Source organism: Caloenas nicobarica, chromosome 4, assembly GCF_036013445.1.
Source record: "Caloenas nicobarica isolate bCalNic1 chromosome 4, bCalNic1.hap1, whole genome shotgun sequence".
Classification (NCBI taxonomy): Eukaryota; Metazoa; Chordata; class Aves; order Columbiformes; family Columbidae; genus Caloenas; species Caloenas nicobarica.
Window position 1 is genome coordinate 22,106,877 of NC_088248.1, and position 27,579 is coordinate 22,134,455.

General features: G+C 35.3%; 1 protein-coding gene across 4 annotated transcripts in view; it reads right to left on the reverse strand.

The window, feature by feature from the left end:
• TTC29 (tetratricopeptide repeat domain 29) overlaps window positions 1-27,579 on the reverse strand; it is a 220,166-nt gene that overhangs the window by 70,804 nt on the left and 121,783 nt on the right. For all 4 annotated transcript variants that reach the window (XM_065634079.1, XM_065634080.1, XM_065634077.1 and 1 more), the window contains 3 exons: window positions 26,823-27,008; window positions 7,759-7,971; window positions 3,854-3,939 (listed from right to left, as the gene is read on the reverse strand). In XM_065634079.1, the coding sequence (XP_065490151.1) occupies window positions 3,854-3,939; window positions 7,759-7,971; window positions 26,823-27,008 (485 nt within the window). The remainder of the gene's footprint in view (window positions 1-3,853; window positions 3,940-7,758; window positions 7,972-26,822; window positions 27,009-27,579) is intronic.

The following is a 27,579-nucleotide window of genomic DNA, read 5'->3' on the forward strand; positions in this document are numbered from 1 at the left end:
ACATACATATGTTTATAATCTATATAATTAGATATAATAGATATAATTAGATAAAATATACTGTGCACACTAACTTTAGAATATCTGCATCCCAGATACATTTACTTATTTTCTCTCTAGCTGCATGAGTCGAGACAAAATTTTCAGCTGTTTTGACATTGACTTTTTTAGACATTAAGTTTATGGTCATAAATCACCTCTGATTACTTTAATAGGGTCATTTTGAATGTGAAGATGTCTTTGTACGTTCATAAATTTTCTTGATAATTTTACGCCTGTGGCTTGTATATCGTAATTCTGACAATTCATGCATGTAGTATTATGTCATAAATTACTACATTTATTTTGGCATGAGTCTCAGTACTCATGAATGCTGCCCCTATTATTAAAATATGTAACGTATCTGAAACACTGGATTGAAAACACAAAATAAAGGAATGCTTAGAAAATATGTAGTGCTCAGAGAAAGGATGAGGACTGGAATTTTCCTGATGATTTGGGATGCAACTCTAACTGAAAGAGAAAAAAAACATTGAACCAACTTTAACTATTCTTGAAAGCCCCATTTAAAAAAAAAAAAACCAACAACCTCCCACATCAAGCATTAGATTACAATACCTTATGCAAGATTTCTAAGGACACGTAAGTGTTTTATTTAATACTTAGCTTGTTGTGCAAGTCTGAAGAGAAACAAATAGCCAGCAACTTTCACTTCAAAATTAGCCTAGATGGAGAACTCTCCCTGACAAAATCTATAATGTTTAAGATAAAATAAATCTACAGAATATGAACTATTAATATTTTGTGTCATATTTTGTGGAAAAGCCATTAGCTTGATTATAAACCAGATGATATGAAAAATATTATGAACATACCACACTGCTATTGAACATAATTAGTTCTCAGGCTTTTAAACTTGCACACACTTATGTTTTTACATCTGAGTAGGTCCACTGAAATCAATCATATATATATCAAATAAAATTAAATCAATTTATACAGATTATAAACGAAATCAAATTATGTTAGATTATACACCAAGTGCCTAGCAAATAAAAAAACCTTCAGCAAAACTAGCCCACTCGATACAAAGTGACTGCATATTTTTTGATATAGTAGGCTGCAGCTTAATCATTCCAACCTTTAATTACTGCATCAGATAATGAATATTTGGAACATATGCTTCTCCACCCTGCTAGAAGACATGAATGAAAGCGAAACAAGTTTATATGCACGCTGCTGTGTGTTCACGCCGGGGGAGGGAGGAGCAGCTAAACAGCAAAAGGAACCGAGTGGCAACAATTGGAGGAAACGGCGTCTGAAACAGCTGCTCCCCTCAGATTCCCCTAGAAGGAGACTGCCCGAGGTGGGCCACGGCACAAAAGGATAAAGAAGATGAAAACTGATGCAAAGCAGGAAAATAACTGCTGAGACCCCTGAGTCTACACCCGAATAGTCCCAAGCTGTGTGGCAAGACCTCTTTAGCATGCTACAGAAGCTGGTGATGAACTACATATTACCATGAGGCAAAGTGGCTCCTAGCAGTATTGTCTGCGCGTTATGGGTAATGATAACCAGGAGCCCCCTGGGACCGGGATGCAATGATTTCATCTCCGTAAGCATCTGAGCTCCCCTTGGATACAGAGACCATTAAACTGAGAACAGAAGGGTAAATTCTAGGCAATGATTTCTAATTGGAGGGTGAAGACAACTTGTGCTCAACAGTACTGTCAACCATTGATATTTTACTGCTGTCTATATTGATCACTCTTAAGGACAAAAGGAACTAAAAATGTACCCCTTTTCCTTAGTCCCATAACACAAACTGTATTTTTGGAATGAAAGTACTTCACAGATTTGTTATGTAACATGATTGGAAATGTCATTATATTAGGAAATGCCACTACGTTATAAAATGATATTATATTATTTACACTGCAAAGTGTTGGCATTTTCATTACAGTTAAAATAAGATTGCATACTCTTAATATAATGTACCATTTATATTTTGTACTGCAGAGACTTTCTCTTTTAACAACAATGCACGTTGCTTTCCTTACCTGTCAGGTGTTTTTGTGAGACTAAAACCATTAGGCACAATGTATTATGTATATATTTTAAATTAATAGTAGTACATTACACAAATCAAAGTTTCAGAATCCTCCTTAAAAAAATAGTAATTCTGCATGTGACAAAAAGAACTTCCAAATGATTGCTGTAACTTTTTGGCAGGAGGCATGGGGGAGCAATGAAGGGAAAGCAGTAGCTATAAAATACAAGCAAAATGGATGCTGAGGAAACAATACCAGGACATCTGATATTTTTGACACTTTCAAGGGTAGTTTGATCCTTTCTATGACATGGAGACTGTGCAGTCTTGCTCCTTACTTAATTTCTCCTGTGATGGAGAGATCAAATATGCATGCAGCATTCTTTATTTAGCACATTGGTTTATCTTACTGCTCCTCATCATCCACATAGCTTATTGTAACTCACAGAAACTTATCTGTTAAGTTGATCGGGCAAGAATGCCAGCACACTTGTCAGTTAAAAACCAATGCAGATAAATTTCAGTACAAAAAATTCTAGTCTAATCTGTCAGGCTACATTCTGGGAACAGACCGAATATCCTCTTCTCATTGCTGTTGCAAACATTAGATACCATTTTATACAATTATATGTAGCTTTTTAATTTTGAAATATTCTCACATTCAGTTGTGGACTTTGACTTATGCATAAAGATGGTCAATAACTTTTGGATAAATCATATCACAAATAATTAAAAGTATGTAAGCGTATTTCAAGAGAGGAATCTAGAATGCCTCCTACACTGCAGAAGCCAAGCAAGCAATATTGAAACCTATGCTGAATTCACCTTGTGACTTCTACTGGTCTATTTCTAAAAAGAATAAACCACCACAAAAAACCCCCAAACAAACAAAAAAAACCAACAAAAAACTCCAACAAAACAAAAACCACAACAAAACCCCAACCAACAACAACGAACACAGAATGACATCTATAAAACATGTTCAAAAACATGTTCATTAATAAAATACCGAGTCAGTTAAAGGAACAAACAGAACTAGAAATAGTGATTGTCTAGCTGATTAATCACAATAATCATGGACAAAATATTCAAACAACTTCATTTTCCACACAACATTTTTAAGAGTATCATGGAAGACTTTGACTTATCTGATGACTGGCACAGAAAAATCAATTGATGCTTATCTTTCCTCTCACACTGATCTATGATGAACCAGGGGAACCCTCCTTCCAGAGTTGCCACATATAGAATTCTCATTGTCTTACAATTATGATGTATGGGAGGCCCAAGAGAAACATGAGAGAGAAGCTTGAACTCAAGTATCAATAGAAGGGATTGCATCAGCACTACAGATTTTCACACCAAAAGCAATCCACATTTCTTCTAAATTCCTGATGTTCTGAAAAGCTTAGCATGTGGATTGATATATTTTTAATTGTTGCTCACAAATATGCCATATCAAACTAGATTGAAAAACTGGTGTTTTATACAAAAACCTAAATAAATAAAAACTGCTTTATCCATGCATGAAAAGGAAAGCTAGTCACATATAACCTGAACTGTCAATTTATATTATTTCTACAGATCTAAGCATGGAAACTTGGACTACATCAGCTCTGAAATTTATTGGAATCATAATTGCTCAAGCCACATGGATCCCTGTCTATGGAACTAGATACAACTACAAAAGGACCATAAGCCAAGTCTCTCCTAGTCTTTTCCACTCTCCAAAATGCCTAAGAATATGCCAAGGGGGCATAGAAAGGCATTGGGAAAGCTACAGCAACTTTAAAATATACTTACTGATAATGCTCTCTCGTGTTCTCCAGCAAAATCATATGCTAAACTTAAGCAATACGCAGCTTCTCCTTCGATCTTCATATCACCTCCTAAAGAAAAGATTAAAGTTACAGTTACCAGCATAGTCTGAGCAAAATTACATTAGTACAGACAGTTCTTGCAGGTTCTTAAATAACATACAGATGTTTAAATATTTTAGTAAGTTTTTCCTTCTCCTTACTGGTGCCATTTACCTCTTTCCAAAAATATATAGAGTGACAATTAAAAATAGAGGCTATGGATCTGAACTAAGTTCAACAAGAAAGTTCAAAAAACTCAGAAAATATCTTCCAGTAAGTAATGCAGAGCAATTAATTTAAAATGCTGTAATGTTCTCTGTCATGAATTGTTTAATAATACTCACAGTATCTTCACATTAGAAAATCACAGCAGCCTCTCTATATGCATTCATGTATAGAAGTACCTACAAATCTATAAACACCCTAATATATAAACACAAAATATGTTGACCCATACACTTTGCTAATGTGAATCTTAGTGAAACATCAAGAGGTAACTATCAGTAGACCAGGTTCATATTTCTTATTCTCATGGCTATTTTGCAAGCTACTGTAGGCTAGAATAGCTCAAAAAAGGGATAACTTACACTTGCAAGCAGTAGTTGTACAAAATTCTGCATAGTCTCACTGACATACACAACACTTTTCCAGGCCAGGTTGTATTTCACTAATACTGATCTAACAAATGCTGCTTGCTGGTTTTTTTTCTATTTCTCCCTCAACAGAAAATCATCCATCCACTACCAAAATTTATATAAGCTAATTATAGAAATGCTTACTGTATCACACTACATTCAAAAGTTTCCCTCCAGAACATGAGTATCCATTAAAAAAAACGTAAACGAAATTATATTGAAAACACTCAAAAATCCAGTCTTTCTGTTGCTCAATATCCATCTGCTCAAATACAATAAAGAGTGGAAAATCGACCTGAAGCATAACTGCATATCAAGGTATTTTGTAAAATAAACAGATTAAATTTATCTGTTTATTTATTTATTTTGTAAATAAATAGACTTGTAACGAAAAGCAATTATTATCTACTTACGATTATCAGCCTAATAAATTCTTTATGGCCAAACACACGGAAGCCTTCATCCAGCTCTGAATGTCTCTAAAGGTTATAATTGCTGAGGCCATAGTAATGTTCTATCCACGACACTTAATACGTCACATAAAGTTCTGAAAAGCCTGTAACTCAAAAACCTTCTGGTTTTTTCCAATAGTCAATATCCCTTAAAAGACATAAGGAGGCAAAAGGATACAGAAATACAATTTCGCAGAAGAATAATAATTGAAAACTTTCTGGAGATATAAGAAACTTCCTTCCTCGCTTAAGAACAGTCTGAGAGTCTGAAGTGGCTAATAGCTAATCCTAATTCATGAAATAAAGGAACGTAAACAATGGTGCAAAATGACAGAATGGATATTCCAGACGGCGTCCAGAGTCAGTATGGGCTTAACTCAATTGTTAAATATGGAGTCCACAGATAGAGGCTATGGGAACTTGTCTGAAAGGAGCTTCTAAAGCTTAAATTTGAAGAGAACAATGGTGAGTATCCTGACAGCAATATGTACTGTATGTCTCGGGAAGCTACGGAAAGTGATTGATTTGAAGTAAGGTCACTGGAACATCTGCCTGGTCAAAGTAAGTTTTGGGAAAGCATCAGATCCATTTTGACAATATCTTTATTCCCAGTAGTTTTCACTAGCAATAGGAAGAAGTTGATGGGAAACCTCCTCAGCAGCAGCGCACACAGTCCTTCTAGTTACTACAGTAAATATTAGTAGCAGAGTTTTACTGTATTTATGACTTAAGCACGTATTATAGACAACAGCTGTAGAAAAAAAGCAAAAAGCTTGTATTCCATCAATAGATGCAGCTGGAAAAGATGGGGGTTTGGGTATACATGTCCTTCTTCAGCTGATGAATTGTATTGGCATTCTCAGTATTTGGGTACATACTCCCAAGAGGAAAGATCTAAATAGGCAACTCACAAAACTGATCTACTGATGTAAATTGCAGGTAAAACCAGAACAGGTTATTTAGTGATTTAATTAAAAGGAAAAAAAACTTGCCAAACACTATCATACACCATCACAAATTAAACATTTGGAATGGAAAGAATTGAATTCTTGCCCCCAGAGTCCTGTTTAGTTTATTACCCCCAAAAAACACCACACAAAAGCATTTAGATTTCCAATGGGTTTTGAAATACTATTCTTCATGAGATAAAGCAAGATGAGAAATTTTGGTTCTTTAGAATGAATATAATTCAAAGGCAATATAATCAAAGACCTGAAATAGAAATAATTTACTGACAATTTTTAAAATATTAAATTGCAAAGTTCACATGGGCTTAGATGCCTGGAAGTTTGTTCATTTTTTCCAAGAGTATCTGCTGGTCTAATAAAGATATTTATTTTTAGGAACTTGTCTTTGTTTCACTGAATACATTTTATAATTTTCTATAAATTGCTCTTTTCTACTATCTACATGTATAGTCATATTTTTATTCATGGCAAAACTTACTTTAAAATTTAGAAAATCTTTTTTTTGCCATTTTTGACAGTTTAATTCTTTCTATCCCACCTACTACTCAAAGTATGTTGGGCATAACATTATTAAATTTTTAAAAATAATGTATCTGGTGATAAATATTGACTCAATATTGTATATAAATTGTATGTGTAATTCATGTGCAAAATATGCCCCTCAACAAGTATCACAAAAGGCTCTTGAATTGCTATGCAGGAAAAAAGATGATCATTTGAGACTTTCTATCCCACTTCTGAGAAACACTCCAATAATCATCTAGGATAATCATCTAGGAAAAGTCTGTAGAAGTGGACATCTAACAGCTTCTTTTGACAAACAAGCATTATTAAGTTTTAAAAAAAATCTGGAAAATTATGTATAAAAAATTCAAATGCTGTTCTAGTTTCCCCCAATTTTAAACCTACCTGCACACAGACGAAACTTCATACAGCCGTTATCTAGAACAGGGGTATCAAACTCATTTTCACCGGGGGCCACCTCAGCCTCGCGGTTGCCTTCAAAGGGCCGAACGTAATGTTAGGACTGTATAAATGTAACTACCCCTAACATTACGTTCGGCCCTTTGAAGGCAACCGCGAGGCTGAGGTGGCCCCCGGTGAAAATGAGTTTGATATCCCTGTTCTAGAACAAGAAGGCAATCAGGAGTAATCAGCACAGACTTAAGACAGGGAAATCACCCCTGGAGATACTAAACACGTGACTGAATGTAGGCCTGGTCCTGGGCAGCCTGCTCCAGCTGACCCTGCCTGGGTTGGACTTGATGATCTCCAGCTCTTCTTTCCTACCCCAGCTGTTCTGCGATTCTGCAGTTTTCTTCTTTAAGTTTCAAAGTACTTATGGGTATTAAGATACAGAGAAGAAATCTTGTTTAATTATGATAGAAAACTGTTTTCTTGCAAGTACTAAATTACTATGTAGAGTGACAATGTAGTGATCCAGCAGATAATGTCACTGAAAAATTGCCAAATCAACAGTGACTAGTCAATCGAAATCTCAACTTCCATGAGTGACCTCACTTTCTGATTATGGCTTCACTTTTTTATACTATTACTTCCCACAAAGTTGGTTTTTTTAGAGATAAAGCTTTCAGGAATATAAGAGACCCTTTGTTGTCACCAAGAAGGCATTTCTACTTTAGTGAGGTCTGGAGGTGTATAGATAGCATTTGTCTTTGAATTTCATAGGAAATAATCACCCAGCCACACTCTTGACAATTTCTACTTTAGCCTTAGAAAAATCATAGTGTGCACATCAAATAAAGGAATGTGAAAGTGTTATTTTCCACCTACCTTTTTTTGCTATTTCTAAAGCTTTTCTTAGCATGTTGATGGCCTCTTGGTGTTCTTTATTTTCAAGCATTTTGTCTGCTAGTAATGTATAAATTCTCCAGAGATGCTTACACGCCAGTGAATAGTACGTATGGCCTGTCTCATCCTTCCATGGCAGACCCTCTGTAAGCTGATAAAATGCTTCATAATGCTTAGCAGCTTTCATGACATGACCTGGAAAATGTCATTCATAATTACAATCACTGTAATCAACAAATTTTTAAAAATATATTAGTCTATAATAATTTTCTCATTAGAAAGTAAGTTGCAGCCAATAATTTCACAGATTTCTCAAGAAGCTTCAATATATAACTTACAGATCACTGGAAAATGCTGCCAAGTCTCACAGGTACCAGTAATGCTGTAATTTAAACTCATCACATTTTAAATTAGCTTTCCTTTGTAGATTCACAATGTTGGGAGTGTGTGATCTCAAGGATGGAAAGTCAGAACTTTCTAGAAAATACATCTATTAGAAATTCATGAATATAGCCTTTGTAGGTCTTATATTTCAAAATCACATCTATGCATTAATAATCACAATTCAAGCTGTTCCTCAAATTTCTTTTTTCATAATGAAAACATGTGCTGGAAGAGTCGAAATGTGGAGAATACAGGTATCAAAACTGTGGGGAAAAAGATCTTTATTCAAATAAATAGATTAAAAAAAGAGAATATCTATGCAAAGTAGTTTATTCAACAGTTATTACTAGGCCAACTCCGGTGAGTTTATGTAGTAAATTTCCCAGAAAAGCATTAACCACTAATAGATTAATTACTGAGCCTGAAGTAATACACTTTAAGGTCTTCAAATGTAAGTTACTCAAACATCTTAAAGGCAAAAGAAAGCCTGAAGATAAAGTTCAATTCATTTTAACATTCAAGTTCCTCCCTCCCCACTACCTTCAGATAGATTTATCTCTGTGTACACATGCAAGCTAGGAGATTTTCACACTTGCTGGATAGCCAAAGTTCAAAGCCCTTGAAAGAACAGAAAAGCTTTTCCTCATACACAATGGGTACAGAAAAACTGCTGGGAAGCAGGTAAACTAATACCATTTACCCTAAAAAAAAAAAAAAAAGAAAAAAAAAGGCATTCTGGTCACAGTACCTCATTTTGCAAAGAATGTTCTATAGCAGAGAGAACTCTGAATGTGACTCTTCCTTTGTAAGTTTGTTGTACGTGATGGAGGAATCTTGCCTAATGGATTGTCAATATATCAATTGCTACTTTTATTAAAAGCTGAAGCAAACCATAAACTAAGTTTGTTTACCTGTGTTTGCAGTTTACATCTCTTCTGAAACATGATTTATAAGAAACAATTACTATTTTCCAGACCATTTTTATGGTGCTGAATTCAAATTACAAAAAGAACCAGCAAGGACAAAAGTTTTTTCCCCAGTTGTAGGAAACAAAGAGAGAGAAGGTGGGAGAAGGGCCTTCTTTAAGCATTCTGAGAGAAAACAAGGCTACTTTCCCAGGTGTCCAGAGGAAGCAGAACGGCTATGACAGATTCCTCTTCTTCATCTAGTTTTGTCTTTTGTTACTCTTGTACAACCATGCTTTAAAATTTGCAATACAAAACATCACTCTTTTCTTGATTAGAATTAAATTTATGTTCACATTAAGCTTCTCTGATGATTAACATGAGTTCAACTAAATCTGACAAGCACAAGAAACTTCTCTTTCAAAAAGCAATTAATTAAATCAGTTTCACAGACAAATCATTTCAGGGCTCTATAACCTATGTTTCATTTAAGAGTCCAAGAGGACACAACAAAAAGTGCTGAAGAGTGAAGGGCAAGGTGACAGGTAAGACAGCAGACTTTATTCAGTTCTACTCTAGCTAGAGACAGATACTGGGGAGATGGCCCAAAGTGTTGGAAAAAAAAAAATCTTATTGCCAGAGTAACTGTCAGACTCTGTAAACAGACAGGAAAAGATCTACATATTCTTTCAAAAATATTGCGTATTAACATCAGACTGAACAAAAAGAAAAACAAAGTGAAATTATCATAACCAGTACAAGTTGTTTAAGGATACACTGACAGTACATCTAGTGGAAAATAGAGACATAGACTTGCTAAACCCAGATCAAAACTCTTATCCACTTTAAAGAGGCTTCCAATTTGAAGTTGGGTTTCTGTCTATCCAGTCCAGCTAACTTCTTTGGGCAACTCCAACTCAGAAGCCAACGGAATTCCATTTATCCAAGTTGATAAATGCAGATTTAAGATATTAGCTGAAGAAACTGGTGTTAGCTTTGTGATAAATGATTGAAAGTTGAGTTGAAATGTAATGTTAATAGCTAGACCTAGCATTGTATCCACTTGGATACTCATAAGCACATTCAGATTCCTCCTTGGAATTCTCAAAGTTTATTGATTCACTGATTATCCTTTTGAAAGGATATTGCCATACATTTACGTGATCTAGTTTCATTACATGTGTAGTGGACTCTTTAGAGTAATAGAGTCTGATTCATGCATAACTCAAAAACTTTTAGTAAGAATGGGAAGTAGCAAACAAATGAATGGTATCACCTGGATAGGTAATTTGGGACTTATAATATAATCTCTTAAAGGGACACATTATTCAGGTAAAGAATATGTACATCCTTCAGGACTATTTTTTAGATTGTTAGAACTATCAAGTATCATAATTCTTACCCATGCTTACTCGCTTGCAGTAACCCCTCAAGAAAGTTTCTGTCAGACTAGAAATTGAACTCATATATTCCATGTACCTCATAGTTCTTAAAAGTTGATCTAACCATAAAAGCCACAGCCTGACATCCTCACTCCCAGATCTTGGCAAAACCTCTTTAGAAACAATCCATCTATCTCAAGCTTCAAAATACAAAACAAATACAGTGTTTTCAGGAGTATTCAAATGGAACCAAATTACATTTGGCTTCAGTCAAATATCAAAAAACTATGGTGTAAAAAGTAATACAATCTGCTCAGAGAAATACGAAAATGAAGACGCTGGGAAAACACACACACGCATAGCACCTGCTGGTTTCCTAAATGAGGGAGTGATGGAATTTCTGTATTGAAAGCCCTTACATGGCTGTGAATTTGCTTACTGAAGACTCCTTCAAGTAATACTAGCTGTTTGAAGACTCTCAAATTCATGGAAGGTAAAACATTTTAGATTTTGGAATTCATTCCTCCATCAAAATAATCTGAAATCCCTTGTTCTCATCGGCAAAGGACAGATCAGCCTATTTATTTAACCCATAATGTTTATGTGAACCTCAAATGTTGTGGGAAATATTTTCAGGGGGATGGCAAATTTACTCACTGTGATGAGTTGCTGCAGTTGGAATTGACCTGTCCAATGCATTCCAATTTTTAAACACTAACTACTGCAACTATCAAGTGCAGAGGTAGATGCTGTCTAAAAATCTTGAAAAACATTAAAAGTAATCAGCCAATTACAGAACACTTCTAAGAGGAAATGCATTTTTATCTCACCTGAGCAGTGACAAAGCGGAGTTTTAAATGGGTTTTATTATCAACTGAAAGAAAAGAAGGAAAAACCAAAAAGAAAGCAAAATGAGAGGAAAAACAATGGGTAGGAAAATTACTTGGAATAGTTTGCAGAAGTCTGTCTTCTATATCTCTGGGAATTCAAAGAGAAAAACCAGAAGTTGTTTCTAGGAAATTCATGTTTGAGAAAAATCTATTTGCAAAATGTTACACAATGCAGTATAGCTATTTTCAGTTAGCGACATCAACAACAATTGTGTATTGCTTTTCCCACGGCCATGCAGAAATTAGCTCGGTGTATACTAAATGGAATTTGAGAATCTCTGATATATCTTCCCTGTTTATAAAAGGAATCAAAAACCAGAAGTGTAACTCTTACGACATATATACTAGCAGTACTAAAATGTTATAGTTTAATGTAGCTCAGGGCATAACAAAATAAACACTATCAACAACAGTTTAACCTTAAATAAGTGAGCTAAACATCATCGCAATATAATTTTGGGAGTAAAGAATTAGTTTTAAACAACCTTATGAATATAAGACATTACTCTGCCACTAACAGTATCAAATTTTAGAAATTACTCTTATTTTCACAGCAACTATGTATGTATGCAAAGATTTGTGCTACAGCTTTCATTGAGTTGCTTAGAAGTAAAAAAAAAAAAAATCTATTCATTCAAGCAAAAGAACTGAACATAATTTTGTAAATGCTGAAGAGAAACGTTTTTACATTATCTAAAACTTCCTTTATAATTCCCCCTTTCTAAAACCCGCTCCAAAAGTATACATTTGTTATACCAGAATAGATATCAACCAAAAGGGGTATATATGGTGACTACTATTTTGCCCTTTTTTTTATTATTTAAGTAGAAAGATTGACTAGATATTAACACAAATGGGTTTAAATGTGAAGCTGCCATAAAAGCAGGCACATAAATGTAATTCTCCCAGCCGCTATTTTGATGCACATTTTTGATTCCATGAATATTTTATGAAATGGCCCAAACTAAAGCCATATAACATTCCTGCATTACTGATGCTTGCGCCCGTAAGCTACAAACATTAGAGGCATGATTGAGTGCATTAAAATGAACTCATTCAGCAGTGCATTGATTACTTGAAGGAGGAAAAAAAAAAAAAGAAGTTACTCTCACTTAAGAAAACAGCACAGAAATCTGAAGTTTTCAATACTGAAATTAAAGATAGCAAATTTGAATAATGTGATATTTAATAAATAAAGGCAGTGCAAAGCTATCTAAAGTTGTCTTTCTCCAGTCCTGACATTAATTAGGTGAGATGTTAATTAGGTCCACAGATTGCTTCCAGTAGCATACGGGCAATTTAAAATGTCATGATCTGCAAAATGCAGTGACTGGCCTGTTCTAGCTCCATGGCTCAGCAATCCTGAGAGCACCTAATGATTTCCTTTTCTATCAGCTCATACATTTACCAATGAAAATAATGCTACAGAAATAATTGCACAAAAAAGTGACAGGTCTATTAGGTACATTTCTTCAGCAGCACTAGTCTAAGCAGGGAGCTCATTTAATTACGAATTGTAAACAGTTGTTAAGGACTTTAGAAAATATTCCACTTTAGCTTAAAACAACAACCAAAAAGAACAATAAAGCTTTATTTATATTATAGTGTATTTTAATCTAGAACTAGGGCATCTTTTGTAACCAGTTATTTCACTGTACAATGTGGACATAAAATCTTCCTGAAGCAACAGTTAATGGTGGCAAAAAAGAAGAAAAATGTTATTACTATTTTAAAAGATACAGCCTTACATTTCAATGTAACTGCTTGAACTGCTTGTATTACTTTTCGTTTCCTCTGCTCCATGACAATAATTATAGTGGCACTATTCACACTGAAATAGTTAAGAATCTGTCACAGTTTCCACTGTGAGCAACTGTCTACAGAGTTTGTTATAAGTCTTTAACAGAGGTATGTTGGGAGGTGGAACAAAAAGCTCCCAAGGATCGTAAACCAAGGCTCATTCAGTAAATAGTTGAGCAACCCCAGACTCCTGTGGTAAAATGAATTGCACAGAAGTCACTGGGACTGATCTCAGATGCAAGAATCTGAGGTTATCAGCCATGTGTGAAAGCACGACAAAAATTGTGAGATTTACGATAAAATTTTGCTGCTCCATAACTTCACAAGATTCTTCGAAAACACAACCAAACAACAGACAACAGTCAAGGTGAGCATTTTTAAGTTAAAAGTTAAAATATAAAAAGTTATTTTCATTTAGTATACAGGAGCTGATAATATTTTCCAGAAAGATTCCACAGGGAGTTTTAGCAAAATGACATAGACAGTTCATAAGAATATTGATAATGAACATGCTAGCTCCACATGGGGTATTCTGACAATTTCCCCAATTTGACAAGACACCAGTAGATCTCTCCCTGGAGTCTAAGCTGCTCAAGGTCAAACGAAAGCATGCCTGAGAAGTCTTGAGGACATAAAGGAGAAGAAAGGAGAAAAAAGGAAAGTTGAGCATCACACAACCTGAGACATGGCATTGGCGGACTGAGACTGCAGTGCAAAAAGACGGTATTTTATGTTCCTTTGTCTGGGTCAAGAACTGCTGGGCTAATCCTTGGTATTGCAGTTTAGGGAATGATATATTATTTCTGCTCATGTTAATCAAGTATCCGTTATGTAAAAACACAACTATAGGAATCCAGTGAGCCTTTAGATCATATATAGTCTGGTTCTCTGAAGACCTAAATTACTTGCCTTAAAGCTCAAATACTCAAAATATACTTACAGAAACCTAGAGGGCAGTGTGTATTGTGGCACCCACAGTAGGACTGCTCACAGTATGTTGTACCTCATCATCAACATATTATGATACTAAAAATGCTCTAAGACGATGTTGCTTAAAGGTTTTTTAAGAGGCACCTCCCAAGCTAGGGATAAGACCAGTTCCCCCGGCTGCTCGCCTGGCTGCTCTCTAATCCCTTCCCCTGCTGCTGCCGACACTACCGAACTGCAAAGGCAGGCTTTCCCACAGGCAGCTGAAATGACAGCTGCTTTGGGGATAGTTTACTGTGGACCAGCAAGAGAAAAAAAATTGTAACTAGCTGAAGAGCACAATGCCAGGAGAGGAATTGCAGGGAAAAATCAAAATCTTCTAGTTCTTACAAGAAAGCGTGAAGAGTAAATACAGAAGGAACACGCACTGTTGTAGGGGTGACTGGAACAAATATCCTCCTCTTGTATTTTTCCCAGTTACTATACCAGCCACTGTATCCTCAAAATTCTGGGTTACCTCCAGGCCTTGCTAAGTTGCTTCTGGCTCTACATAAAACCTTTCTCAGATTTTGTCGAAGATATATACACACATTCTGGAGACTGATTGTAACAACTCAGAGTAACTCTACAAAGAAAATCTGGTGTGAATTACATAATTTCCCCCAAAACTATATGCACACAGAGCTCACATACACTTTAAGAAGAGTGGTACAAAACATAACGTATGGACATATAAGAAGGACAATAATAAACCAAAGAGCGATTTCACATTAAGTGTTAACTGTTAACTCTGAAAGTTAGAAACATACCTGTAATTACTCTTGTACTATCTGAACTACATTATAAAACTGATTTTTCCCTTTGCTTTAGGCTTAACTGTGGAAAGAAAGTTCTTATTTCAGGCATTTTCACAGAAGTTTAGGTCTGAGGTGAAATCTAGAATCTCTGAAGGTTTTGCAACACTAATTGCGCAAACTATTTCAGCAGCATTTTGCTGACATGCAAACTACAATAAAAACCATACTCTTCCAAGATCAATGCTCAACTTCAGGAAAACCAACAAACAAACAACACAACTGGACAGGTCACATATGAAAATTTCACTGACTTTTCTGTCCTACATACAAAGTCAAATGAACCAACACAGAAAATTTTTGTTTACAATTTAAATTTCTTTATCTTTTTAAGTTAACATTTTATGAAAGCAACATTTGTCAGATGCTGCCTTCTGATTTATGTATAAACACTTTTTGATGTATGTCAATTTTAATCAAGAGGAGAACATTGCAAACAATGTTGAACACTAGCTGAATGACAACAAACCCATTTTAAACAGAATGGAATTTTCACAATAACATTCAAGTCGTCTTCTTTCATGTTTGCAAAGCATCAAAGTGCTTCCTATCTACAGAGGCTACCTAAGATGCCAAATGTATTCAGGAAGATCACAATGTTAAGGCTCAGGGTCCTGAGTAAGGGCCAGCCCGCGCTCAGTGGGATGCTCACACTTCAGGTTTTGCAAATATTGCAGTGTTTCCAGGCAGATCTCCAAATGCAGAGAGGGGAAGGAGGTGAAAATGCAATGAGGAATAGTGAGCAATGGTACACGCTATGCAGTTCTGTTTTTCAGGGCTTGGTTTGTGATGGGTTTTTTTGTTTGGTTTGGTTTGGTTTTTTTGTGTGTGTTTTTGTTTGGTTTTTTGTTTGTTTTTACTTTTTTTTGGCTCAATAGAACCAAATGAAAACCAGTTATACTACTATTTAATCTCGAAGGGTAATATGATAATTATCTTTTAAATACAGAAAATAATACAGAAGCAGGTTAGTTGCACTCTACATTACCTTTTTTTCTAACTCATGTCAAATGCTTCCCTCAGTTTAAATAATTTTTTGTAGTGATTTATGTATGTGAATGTAGTAACAGTTATTCAGATTGTACCCCTGTTCCCCTTGCTTTTCACAGCTTTCAGTAACAAATTCAATATCAGATGCAATGCTCCAGCACAGGAGCTGTTCTATTGTGCAAATAATCTACTTCAGAAGGATGCTTTGAGTAGCAAGGTTGGACTAATGACCTACTGAGGTCCCTTCCAACTTGAGTTATCCTGTGATCCTCTGAAGAGTAAGATATCTTTCTATTAATAGCTTCATAATGTTTGTTTTACCTATGACTTCTACAGATAATTGATAAGGGCTGAGGACATGCAACCCCATCAGCTCTCAGTCCCACTGAGAATGCACCTCTGGAGACAGCAGCTCCCCCAGCAATTACTAAAAGGAAACGCTGCCTCCAGGAAAGTTTATGATGACAACTGCAGGTTCAGCTGCAGCAGTCCAAGACCTTGCAAAGCTTTGAAGCAAAAAAATCTGTTAGTGAGCGGGCAGCTTTGAATGAAGCTTCATCTCAGTACTACTCATTAAGCAGTAAATAATTAAAATAGCCTGGAAAAGACAGGTAAAATACAAGCAGCAATGTCAGTAATAGACATGAAAGAGAAGAGAGGGAAAAAGAATTTAAAAAAGCAAAGAAATAATTCATTTGAAGTTTTAATAAAGTTTCATTTGCAGTCTTGTTTAAAGATATATCAGACTTTAGGGATGTAACCTAATTACATTTTTATTCTAAGTTCTATTCAAAGACCTTGGACTTTGAATCTTTAACACAGATCAAACATAGTATAATTTACTCATGGCTATCAATACTTTAGAAAGATCTCTTCATTAAATGCCATATCCTTATGAATGTGCACATAAAGAAAACAGAGAAACATTTGATACCAAAAACACCAAGAAAGAATATGCTTCTTGCAGAAGTGTATATATAAACAACTCATTTGAGTGCTACGCCTTATATTCAAGCGTACATAAAAAGTTTTTTTCTGAGATATTTTTGAAACTGTATATTTTATAATTCGATGTAAACAATAGCAACACTCTTTCAGTAATTTTATGAACTATTTGAAAATGAACTTCACATTCACCAAATATCTAAGAACACAAACTGATTTAAGATTTTTTTTTGCATGTATCATCATACTTCTATAGAAAACACAAATTACAAAGTTTACAATTAGCACGATTGCATTGCTGTGAATATTTTGAAGAGCTTCTCATTACAAAGTAAGAATACAGACTTGTCCCCAGGTGTTAGATCAAAACGGAAAGATTCTCAATTTGAAGAAGTAGGGTAGGAAAGTAGTAGTGACAGTGAAAGGATTAAGGAAGCTTTTGGCAAACCTGCTTAGTTTTTCATAGTGTAAAAAATATTATTTACATCCCTGTGCTTAAAAATAAACCTTGATTTAAATCAACTAATGGAGGAGCATGAAGTAAGTTTTCCATTTTCACAGTGGTTTTTTTCAGAAGTGAAAATAAGAACCCTACAGAATTCTCCCTAAGTGTTCTTATTCAGAACATCTCCATTGCTTACCAACACCTTTAAAAAAATAAGAATAAAAATTAATTATATGAAGAATTTTTCTGATTAACTCAACAGGTCCTTTTTGTTTTCTTGTTGGATGTTCAGAAGCTTCTTTCATGCTTTCTTAAGGGCATACTAATTTGAATTGAAAGCATACCTAATTTCTGTAACATCAATTCAATATGGTACATACTAGTTCAATACCAGTAACAACCCTGTAATAATAAGATATCATTTATCTGGGTACTACATTCTGCACTTGCATGAGGATGACCTCAATTATTTAATAAACGTTTTAAATCTCTCCTCCCCAAGAATGTATCTGGATTTATGGCTGCTTCTGTCTGCCACTGACTGACAAAGACAAGCATCATCTCTGAAGACCTTATATTCTAGCAATTTGCTGCTTATTATTTTTAAATTATGCTCTACAATCAAGTTTTTCCCAGCTAACTTACATATTCAATTCTCTAGCAACCAGAAACAAGCAAACAACACAACTGCTTTGTGAAATAGCATAAGCGCAGAACAACAAAGAAGAGTTAGCTTCAGTAAATGTGATGAAACTAGTTTTAAATGGTCAGGCTGGATAAGCAGAATTCCATGTCCCATTACGAGAAGGCATCTTTTTGTCTCTGAAGTTCCCTGATGTAAAGACTCTCTTAAAGTATCTGTCTCTATATGAACTTAAAGACAAAATTTAGCAATAGGTATATGTAGGCAAAGATACAGAATTTGGAGACATGGAAGTTTTCAGGTCTGAACTATTCCTACACTCCTTTTTCTGAAGAAGTTGTTTGGAATAATCATGGGTAGGAATAATCTTAAAATCTATCAATCTAGGATATGCAACCTGGGGCGAAGGGGAGATATCATGATAAATCAATGATATATGGTTACTACTGGATATGGTCTGTCATATAGAGCAAATTAAAATAATCAAATGAAACATGCTATCTGTTTTCTCCAAATGATGAACAGTACAAAAAGACATTTTTAGGTTAGTTTCCAAAGGAAACAAGCCTATGTGATCATCTTGTGAACTTTAACCAAATTTGATAACCGAATTTGATAAGTGGTTAGAAGTCTGTAGGACAGTTAGTTCCCACCAGTTTTTTGAAAATTAGTAGCCTGAGGATAGAGATTGATCCAAATTCCAGACAGAAAGACAGATAGAACTCTGCTGTAGGTATTCCAGAGGGCAGCACACTGCGGGGCCAGCCAGCCAGCAGAACATTCACATACAGCTTTTACTTTGTCACAGCACACATGGAACCTTACCAAGTGCAAGTGCAATAGAAGTATCTAGGAAGTGGTATTGTATAAACACAGAAAACAAAAAGGTCACTCCTGCCTCAAAGGATACACATGCTCTAAATCTCTAGAACTGCGACTCTCCTTTGGACCATTGCCATATTTTGACTAGCACTCAGGCTTCCTATGAAAAAAATTACATAGGCATTTATATCTTTTAATCTCTTTTCTCTTTTCGGTCTGCACTATGAAAAATACCATTATAAAAATAAAGAGAAAGGAAATCATGAGACTAATCTTTTATCAAGAATCACAAACTTATCTGGGTATCATTTTAGATCAAAATAAGTTGCTTACAAAAGGGAAGCTCTGACGCAGACACAAGGACAGACAAAACCAGAAAGGCCTTGGTTAGCTATTAGCTGGTAATTTGAGTTGCTGTTTTGACTTTTGTTCCCGTAGAGAGAAGTGGGATTGATTTGAGGCTGCCTTCCTCCAGCGTCAGACCTGCATTTGTGAATACAACAGCATGGAGACCTCTAGAGCAGGGCTGTCAAACTCATTTTCACCGGGGGCCACATCAGCCTCATGGTTGCCTTCAAAGGGCCAAATGTAAGTTTAGGACTGTGTAAATATAGGCAACCGCGAGGCTGATGTGGCCCCCAGTGAAAATGAGCTGGACATCCCTGCACTGGCTATACACCTTATAGTGGAAACACAACAGCATTAAATAGGCACGTCGGAGAGTTCAAATGCAGCAATACTGTTATCAATAACAGTACCGCACTCCACAGCTAGTAAGGAAGAAATTTATTACTCTTCACGAATGTCCCACTGTTTTGTTTTATTTACCAGTTGTTTCTAATTTTGCAATCAAATTGTAAAGCAGCACTTTTCATTTCTACATTATACAGCACAATGATGATTTGCTATTTAAGTGGGCTTGGCAGACTCACAACACAGATAACAATATAAAGATCTACTCATGTAGAAGGTGCATGTGGGCCATCCATCCCACAGGTGAATTTTATTCTGGCTATACTTAGGAATCTCCTAGCAAAAGACACTACATGTTAATGTAATTAAAACAAAGTCACAAAACGTGCACACAGAAAAGCATAAAAAATATTTTTTACATGGAATTTTAACTTTTGCCTTTTAAACCTTTTCAATGCTTCACTTTGCAATATTAACTTTTTTTCTTTTTTAATCTGAATATAAATTGTTTCTGCCTGAAGGCAAACCAATTGGGGAAATTCTGCTTCGACATGCGTATTTACTCTGCACAGATACTCACGAATGTATGCCAAGTTTCTCTTAATTTATACATTACAGTTTTTAACTGAAAAACACTTGCCATAAACAATTCAAAATACAAAAATCAATAATTTCTTAGCAATGCATTAAATAGGATCTGCTAAGAACAAGAAAATAATCAGTTCAGACTTTTTATGCTCAAAGCAAAAAGATGATATTATGAAATGTCTTAAAGTTGTTTATCGAATATATCCAGTAATTAATACTTAAGCTTCAAAAGCTCGAATAAAATGCCCATTAAACTCAACAGGAATTGTTCCACCAACTTCCATAATGCCTTGATTAAAAACTTTAATTTCAACAGTATGGTAAAATGATAGGTAGAATCCTACTCCTCGCTCTTAATCCAGATTGTCAAAGTCTGTAAGAACCCTGGGGGTTTTTTCCACAACAAATTAATTAAATTTATTTACAAGTCCCTTGTGTTCAGTAGGCCTTTCATCCAGAAAAAACTATAGCAAATTCTAACATAAAAAATACTGTAGGTTATCCATGATTACTGACAGAACAGTTACACCTTTCTCATAAATTAGTCCATTTTATTAATATTTTGGGGGTGGATGCAGAGGGATTAGAAGTTCTCAGCTCTGGCATAACATTGCTCTGACTGAAAAGCAACAGGGGCCTAACATTACTTATAATCAAGTCAGAACAGGATTAAGACTGAACACTTAAAACCCACTCATTAATTTTCAGAATGCAGTATATTTTTTTAAATGTCTAAACTTACTTTAGAAAGGGCTAAGGAGACCCTGATCTAGAATTCTTTAAGACTTGCAACCTAAAAAACCATACAAAGCAAGACAAAAATCGGAGGTTATGGGTTAGCTGTTTGTTATAGGAATCAGTACTGACATATCTAACATTGCTATTTGCTTTGCATGCTGTACCTTTCTTTTAGTAGTCCTGCCTGTCTGTAGTGTTTCTGGTCTGTAAGCATGTCAGAAAAAGTATTGCTTCCACTTTTGTTGATCCTTCTGTGCTAGCAGAATATAAATCTGACCGCTAATTCTAAATCACCACTGCATTGAGATTAATGGTATAATTTTCACACATCTCGCTCCTCTCATACCAGGGAATATGCAGTTTCTGGCATGGCAGTGATTTACACTTGGAATTCATTGTGGAAGTTTTATTCAGTGGATTCCACTGTGATAGTTACATGCTTTCTCAAAAACAGTTATTTAAATGTATCCAGAAATGCTTTCAAGCACTGCAACCAACAGGTATGGAAAGGTACAACTATCCTAGTAAACTCTCTTAGCCTTCAAAACAGCATGGCTGCTGGTAAACTGCCCATTATGAAAAGTCCCTGAAACACTCCTAATTACCAAACTGTGCTTATGAATAATTGCAGAGCAGGGAGTTCATGTTAGCACAAGCTAAAAGCATGTGCAGGACTATTAACACCACTTTAGCACTAGCCTGTGCTCCAATGCTCATAGACATCCCTACACATGGCTTAATTTACTCATGCAGGAGAGCAACCGTGGCCTGTGAACGTCTATGTTGCTGCTACCATCTGAAAGGTATACATTCAGATCCTTGCATCATTCCAGAGTGAGAGTATAGAGATTTATAGTAAGACTGTAGTGATGATGTTTTCATTGCTTCCTCCAGAATTCTTGACATCACAGATCCAGCTTCCCTGTCCCACAGACAACGTAGTGCTAACCTGTCTGTTTGTAAGGCTGTGCCTTAAGGAAACAAGAGTCATGCATCTGTATTAGAAAAACACCATCAGATATGTTAATCAGTCATCTTTAAGCCTCTCTCACAAATGCAGAATTGCTTGACATTAAGATTGAAATGTTGGTATCTGAAGTACTGGCTTTAAAGCACTGGCTAAATTTGAATGTGTGTACACATCTATAAGCATATATATGCATATATAGATGCGTATGTGCATATACATGTACATAGGTATGCATCTATACACACACATTTATACAAACACCTGTATTACTTACAATGGCCTCGATGGTTGCTTTTACAACAAGCACACTTTAAGATATCCGTTTTTGTTATGCTTTTTAATAATATAGAAATATTTAATTTTGTTATAACCTATTTGAAGCAAAGAGCTCCTACCAGCACAAATTCCATGTTTCCCCTGGGCTGCCTTTGTTACTGATTAAGTTATTAGAAACTCTGGGATGCATATATTTAAGTTCTACATAATTTCATTTATAAGAGATGTTAATCCTTTAATACAAAACAGAAAGCACTGTAACAATGAGCACTGGCAGTATAAGAACCTATACAAACTAGCACTAACCATTATGTTTATCAATACACTCAGCCTGTGTTTCTTCTGCAAGATACAACAGTGTAAACCTGCAGCTCACAATTAACTTCAGCAGAATTTACACAAATATATCACAGACTACAATAACCTTCTTATTCTCTGATATGCAGAAAAAATACACACGTTGAAAATGACTGATATTACTTATAAAAACACATTCAAAGTGCAAGAACAAAAATATTTAAAAAATTATTTTTCCTGAGATTCTGCCACAAAGCCTGTGCTTAGTTGGATGACTATTAATGCTGGACTTAATGTGAAAAAAAAGAGAAAATATCACACTGCTTTTTCAATGTGTATAAAGCAACACTGGCATATTTTATAGCTATATGGGAAAATAACCAGTAACCAAATTAATAAAACAGCTTATTATCAACCCCCTGAGCAAAGACAAAGTATGGGGTAAGCACAGCTGATTGAACAGGATCATAACCTGAACACTCCTGCAATAACTGAAGAATAGCATTTCATTTGGGTAACTTGTAAACAGAAACCTTACCCTACAGTTTTTTAAAGAAGCAGTTAGAATCTCATTCTGCAAAGAACTGCTGCTAAAAATGTATTTGCTCCAAGCAGAATGTTCCATTTGTGTCTGTAAAAGGCTACTCAATTATTAGGTTTCTTTCCCTTATGTGCTGACAGCCACTAATCACCTGCATCCAAATACCATGACTGAAGTCTACACTGCCGACACCTCAAATATTTAACTTTGAAGATTAATGAACATCAGATTATATCCAGCCTTTAGGACAGGGACCAGGCTGAAAGTCAAAGAACTTTAAATTTGATTACACAAAAATTACCCAGCAAATATATCGATTTGTTTCCAAGGCAAACAACAATCTTTACAAGTACATGTTTGACTTTATACTCCTAAGCAATCAGTCCTAAGCATATACAGACAGCTTCTGTTCACACGTAATAAGAAGTACACTATTGGACGAGAGAACTAAAAAGAACCGGGACAAGATATTTACATCTAAAAGGATGCACACATGAATGTTTGTAAGATTAACTTCTCATGCTTGTAAATTCTCCTGTCTTCCTGGCTGAACTATGAATCAAGATAATTAATATAGATATAATTATTTAAATCAGATGAAATCATCATGTACATGTTAGACATCATTCACATACCTACACACACCTCCCTGTCTTTGTATAGATACACATACCTATTCCTATATGTGTATATTAATGCATACATACAAGCATATACATGTGTATCTATTCCTGTATATATCCTCATAGGAAGCAGGCATCTGATGCATTCAGTTCACAAACAAATAAGATCACAGCACGATAAATAACTGAACAACAACAAGAAGTTTAATTTTCAAGCGATATCTGTCTGTTCCATTATCAAAAATAGCATGTTTTGAATTTTACTTATAAGACCATTAATACTCATGCAATTTTATACAATCCCAAGTCAACATCTGCTCTTACACTTTGTTCTGCAATCAGAACTTGTGATTTAATTTTTAATCTGCTGAAAATAAAAAGTGCATGGAATATATCTGCTTTTTCTCAGTAGTCCCTCAAAGCCAATCCTATGCTTACCCTCTCAGCTTCTTTGTTTTTTGACTCTCTCTATAGAAATAAAATATTTGCAAAAGACAGACTCTATAGACTCAGTGGAGCTTTACCCTGGGCAGTGAAAATGCACCTTGCTTTATTTCTCCTTACCAATGTTAAAAAGAAGGCTCTCTTCTGTAAGTTTCTAATATTTTACAGTCTGAAAATGAAATTTCCCCTCCTCTGAGCATCTCGAAGTCTATTTCATAACTTTACTTACACATTTTTGTAGTGGACTTAAAGATATTTAAGCATTCAACTTCTGCTTAACACGTCATAAAAGTAGGAAATGCTACTTTTTTTTAGGCAGTGGTTGGATAACTGTAGTGAGTCACACTCAGTATGAGCCTTTGAAGCTACAAATAAATAGGGATGTTTGCTTTTATGCATTTTCTTAGAATTTTATTTTTTAGTAACTGAAGCACAAAGTGAAAAGGTTGCAAAAAATTCAGCAACTTCAATAATTTTATTCTATAAGTATCAGACAGATAACCGAATTAAGCATTTTTCACTCAAAATGAAAATTACTTGGTTATGACTGTCTAGGCTAGAGGCAAGAGCTCTCTTATCTGCTGGGAAACTAGATTTTAGCGTAACTTAAATTCCTGGAACAATACTGGAATAACTAAATAGTCAAAGAGATCCTTCTCAAGCATTTAGAGAAAACATGAAAATATAGCCAATGCCAATACATCAAGAGTAAATGTCATCAAACCAATCTTCTATTTAAGCTAGTAAAGTTTATAGATTTTTTTTTTTCCTCACTGTTATCAACTTTCTTGTAAAGCATTAGGGAAGCGTGGTTCACCTGCAACTATTGTTAGGTGAGTGCAAATGGGCTAGGGAATCCCATATAGACATTAGTTATCAGTAGTTCACTGTCAGTATGGAAAAAGGCATCCAGTGAGGTTCCACAGGTGCCTGTCCTAGGTCCAGTTTACTACTTAATATTTGCATTAAGAATTTGAATTACAAGATAGGAAGACTGCTTTATTAACTGTTCAAACGATACCGAACTAGGAAGAACAGAAAGCATGTTCAAGGACAACTTCAGAATTCAAAGCAATCTTGACAATTTCCAGAAACCGTCTGAAAAACACAGGGTGCTATTTGGTGCGATGTATTGCTTTTAGGCAGAACTAACTGGTGATCCCAGAGTGGGGAACAGAATAGCTAGTAAACAGTTCTTCAGAAAAGAATGTTGAGATTACTGAAGATCATGAATTGAGTATGCAATTTATGCTGAAACAAAGAATGTCAATGTCATGCCTGAAAACAAAAATACAACTTGTACAAAAAATAATCTTTCCATTTTATTGATCACTGGTATAAACACAAATTTTAAAACTGAATTCAGCTCTGGGTATTGCAGCCAAGAAAGATATGGCAACAATTCAGAGGAAAACAGTGTTAATGACCAGCAGTCTAGAAAACATGAGGAACTATTGAAATAAGTGTCTTGTTTCAGCTTTAAGAGAACATGGGAAAAAAACCCAGGACAAACAACTTTCAATTAAAAAGAAAAAAAAAAGGCTGCAGGTTTTATGTCCAGGTTTTTTGCTAGGAAATTAGGCCATCTTTTAAAACACACCCATTCTGTCAGACATTTACTGAAATTACACCATTAAAAAAAAAAAAAGGCGTTTATTTTTTTTCCTGAAAAAAGCCATTCTATTTGAGAAACCAGCCACAAGCTGAGATCAAAGTTGAAATGATTTCAACCCACAAAGTCAAACTTAAAACCAAAAATGTAATGACAATACAAATCACATATATTTGAAGCAATGATTAGATGTCAAGTACCTTTAAGAGTTAGAACTAGAAGACAGGTTTTATTCACTTAATAGAGGCTCACTCATTGCTTGTCTTCCCAGAACAGGATAGGATTTTGTACAAACATAGAAAATGAGCTTTTTCTATACCCAGACTGATACACACACACAAACCCCCTCTGCCATGATAGGTAATGTATGTTCTTAAATAGAGAAGCAAGGTTCATACTGATATAAGAAAGAAATATTTTTCACACTGAGAACAATTATTCACTGGGACAACCTCCCTGAGGAAGTGGTAGTGTCTCCATCACTGGAGATTTTCAAGATGGGACTGGACAGGGTGCCAGCTAATCTCATCTAGGCTCCCTTTCCCATGAAAGGTGAGACCAGATGATCTTTCAAGACCCCTTCCAACCTGGGCTGTTCTATGATTCTAGTTATTTATAGTTATTTCTATTAATATATTTTCTGATTTCAGAGACTCACAGTTTGAGGATATAGATAGAGGAACAGAGAAATGGAGCTCATGGTGTGGTATAAAGCTGAAGCAAACACCAATACGGCACCCATGTACAAACAAATAGGGTGTCATTTTCAGGCAAGAGAACCAGAAAATAGTTTTTTAAAAGAACATAAAAATATAGGCTGCTCTATCTAAGTGCAAATTTTCCATTGCTGAGGCAGGATTAAACTAAATTATGTGTTCATACCTCTTAAATTAAGCCAGTTTGTGTAACTACAGATGCCATCCCACTCAAACATCCCTGACCTGAGGCAGCACTACCAGTCTCTTGTCAAAAACAAGCAAAAGGAAATAAAGTCAAACCCAAAGAACCTTTGCACTAAACACATGCTTCCTTTAAACTTTTTGTTTTTCATCTGACTGAGTACTTTCAACTGTAGGCAGAATGTCAACAGAGGAAACAGGTCCATGAATATAAACTTGTATTCCTATTAGATGCCCCAAAATTAGAATTGCAACAGTTTTAAAACTTCTTTTAAATTATGGCTGCAAATCAGTTTTACACTGAAATGCTGTGCTCTGTGATGAAATATGACTCTCTCAATGCTGATACAATGTAGCATCGTGATCTCAGTGACTTACCTTGTTCCTCACTGATGAGGCCCATATTTGCATGTGCTTGTGCCTCTCTTTTCCCACCATCAGTTTTTACTAGTTGAGCGGTGTTAAAGCATTGCTCATAGAAGTAATTACTTAACCATTTTTCCTCAGGGTCATTGAAGCAGTAGGCCAAATTAAGCTGGTTATCATACACCTTCTCATAGTGCCCTTTAAAAACAAAAAATACAATCAAAATGTTAATTATCATCAGCTTTCAGAAATTTTACACATTACAGCAATAACCATATAATGAAAATGAAGGGCTATCTGTATTTCCACCATTCAAATACCACCAAGTTCTCCCACATATCCAGTCAAGGAAATATGATAAGGGGAAGATTATAACCTTCCAAATTAGGCAGAATTGAAAATTATTTTAGCAAAACCACAATAAAGTGCGCTCATTTCTGTATGCACAACCTGGGTAAGACACTGACTAGTCAAAAGAGAGGTTAGAGTGAGCAAAAAAAGCACCAGTCACTGCTGGAGAAGTGTTTGTCTGAGCCACTGAGACCTCAAAAGGCACCAAGAGCTTTCAAAACAGGTCTAATGCAGCAACTGTGGTGATGGAGACCAAGAAGAAAATGCAACACTCCACAAACACAACGTATTAATTCATACCTTTTTAAACATTCAAAGTAAAACTAACAAGAAAGGCTTTGAGTTTTCATGTACATTCCCAGTTTTATTACCTTATCACTCTTAGAAATTAGGGTTAAACTGAAATTGTATACCTTCC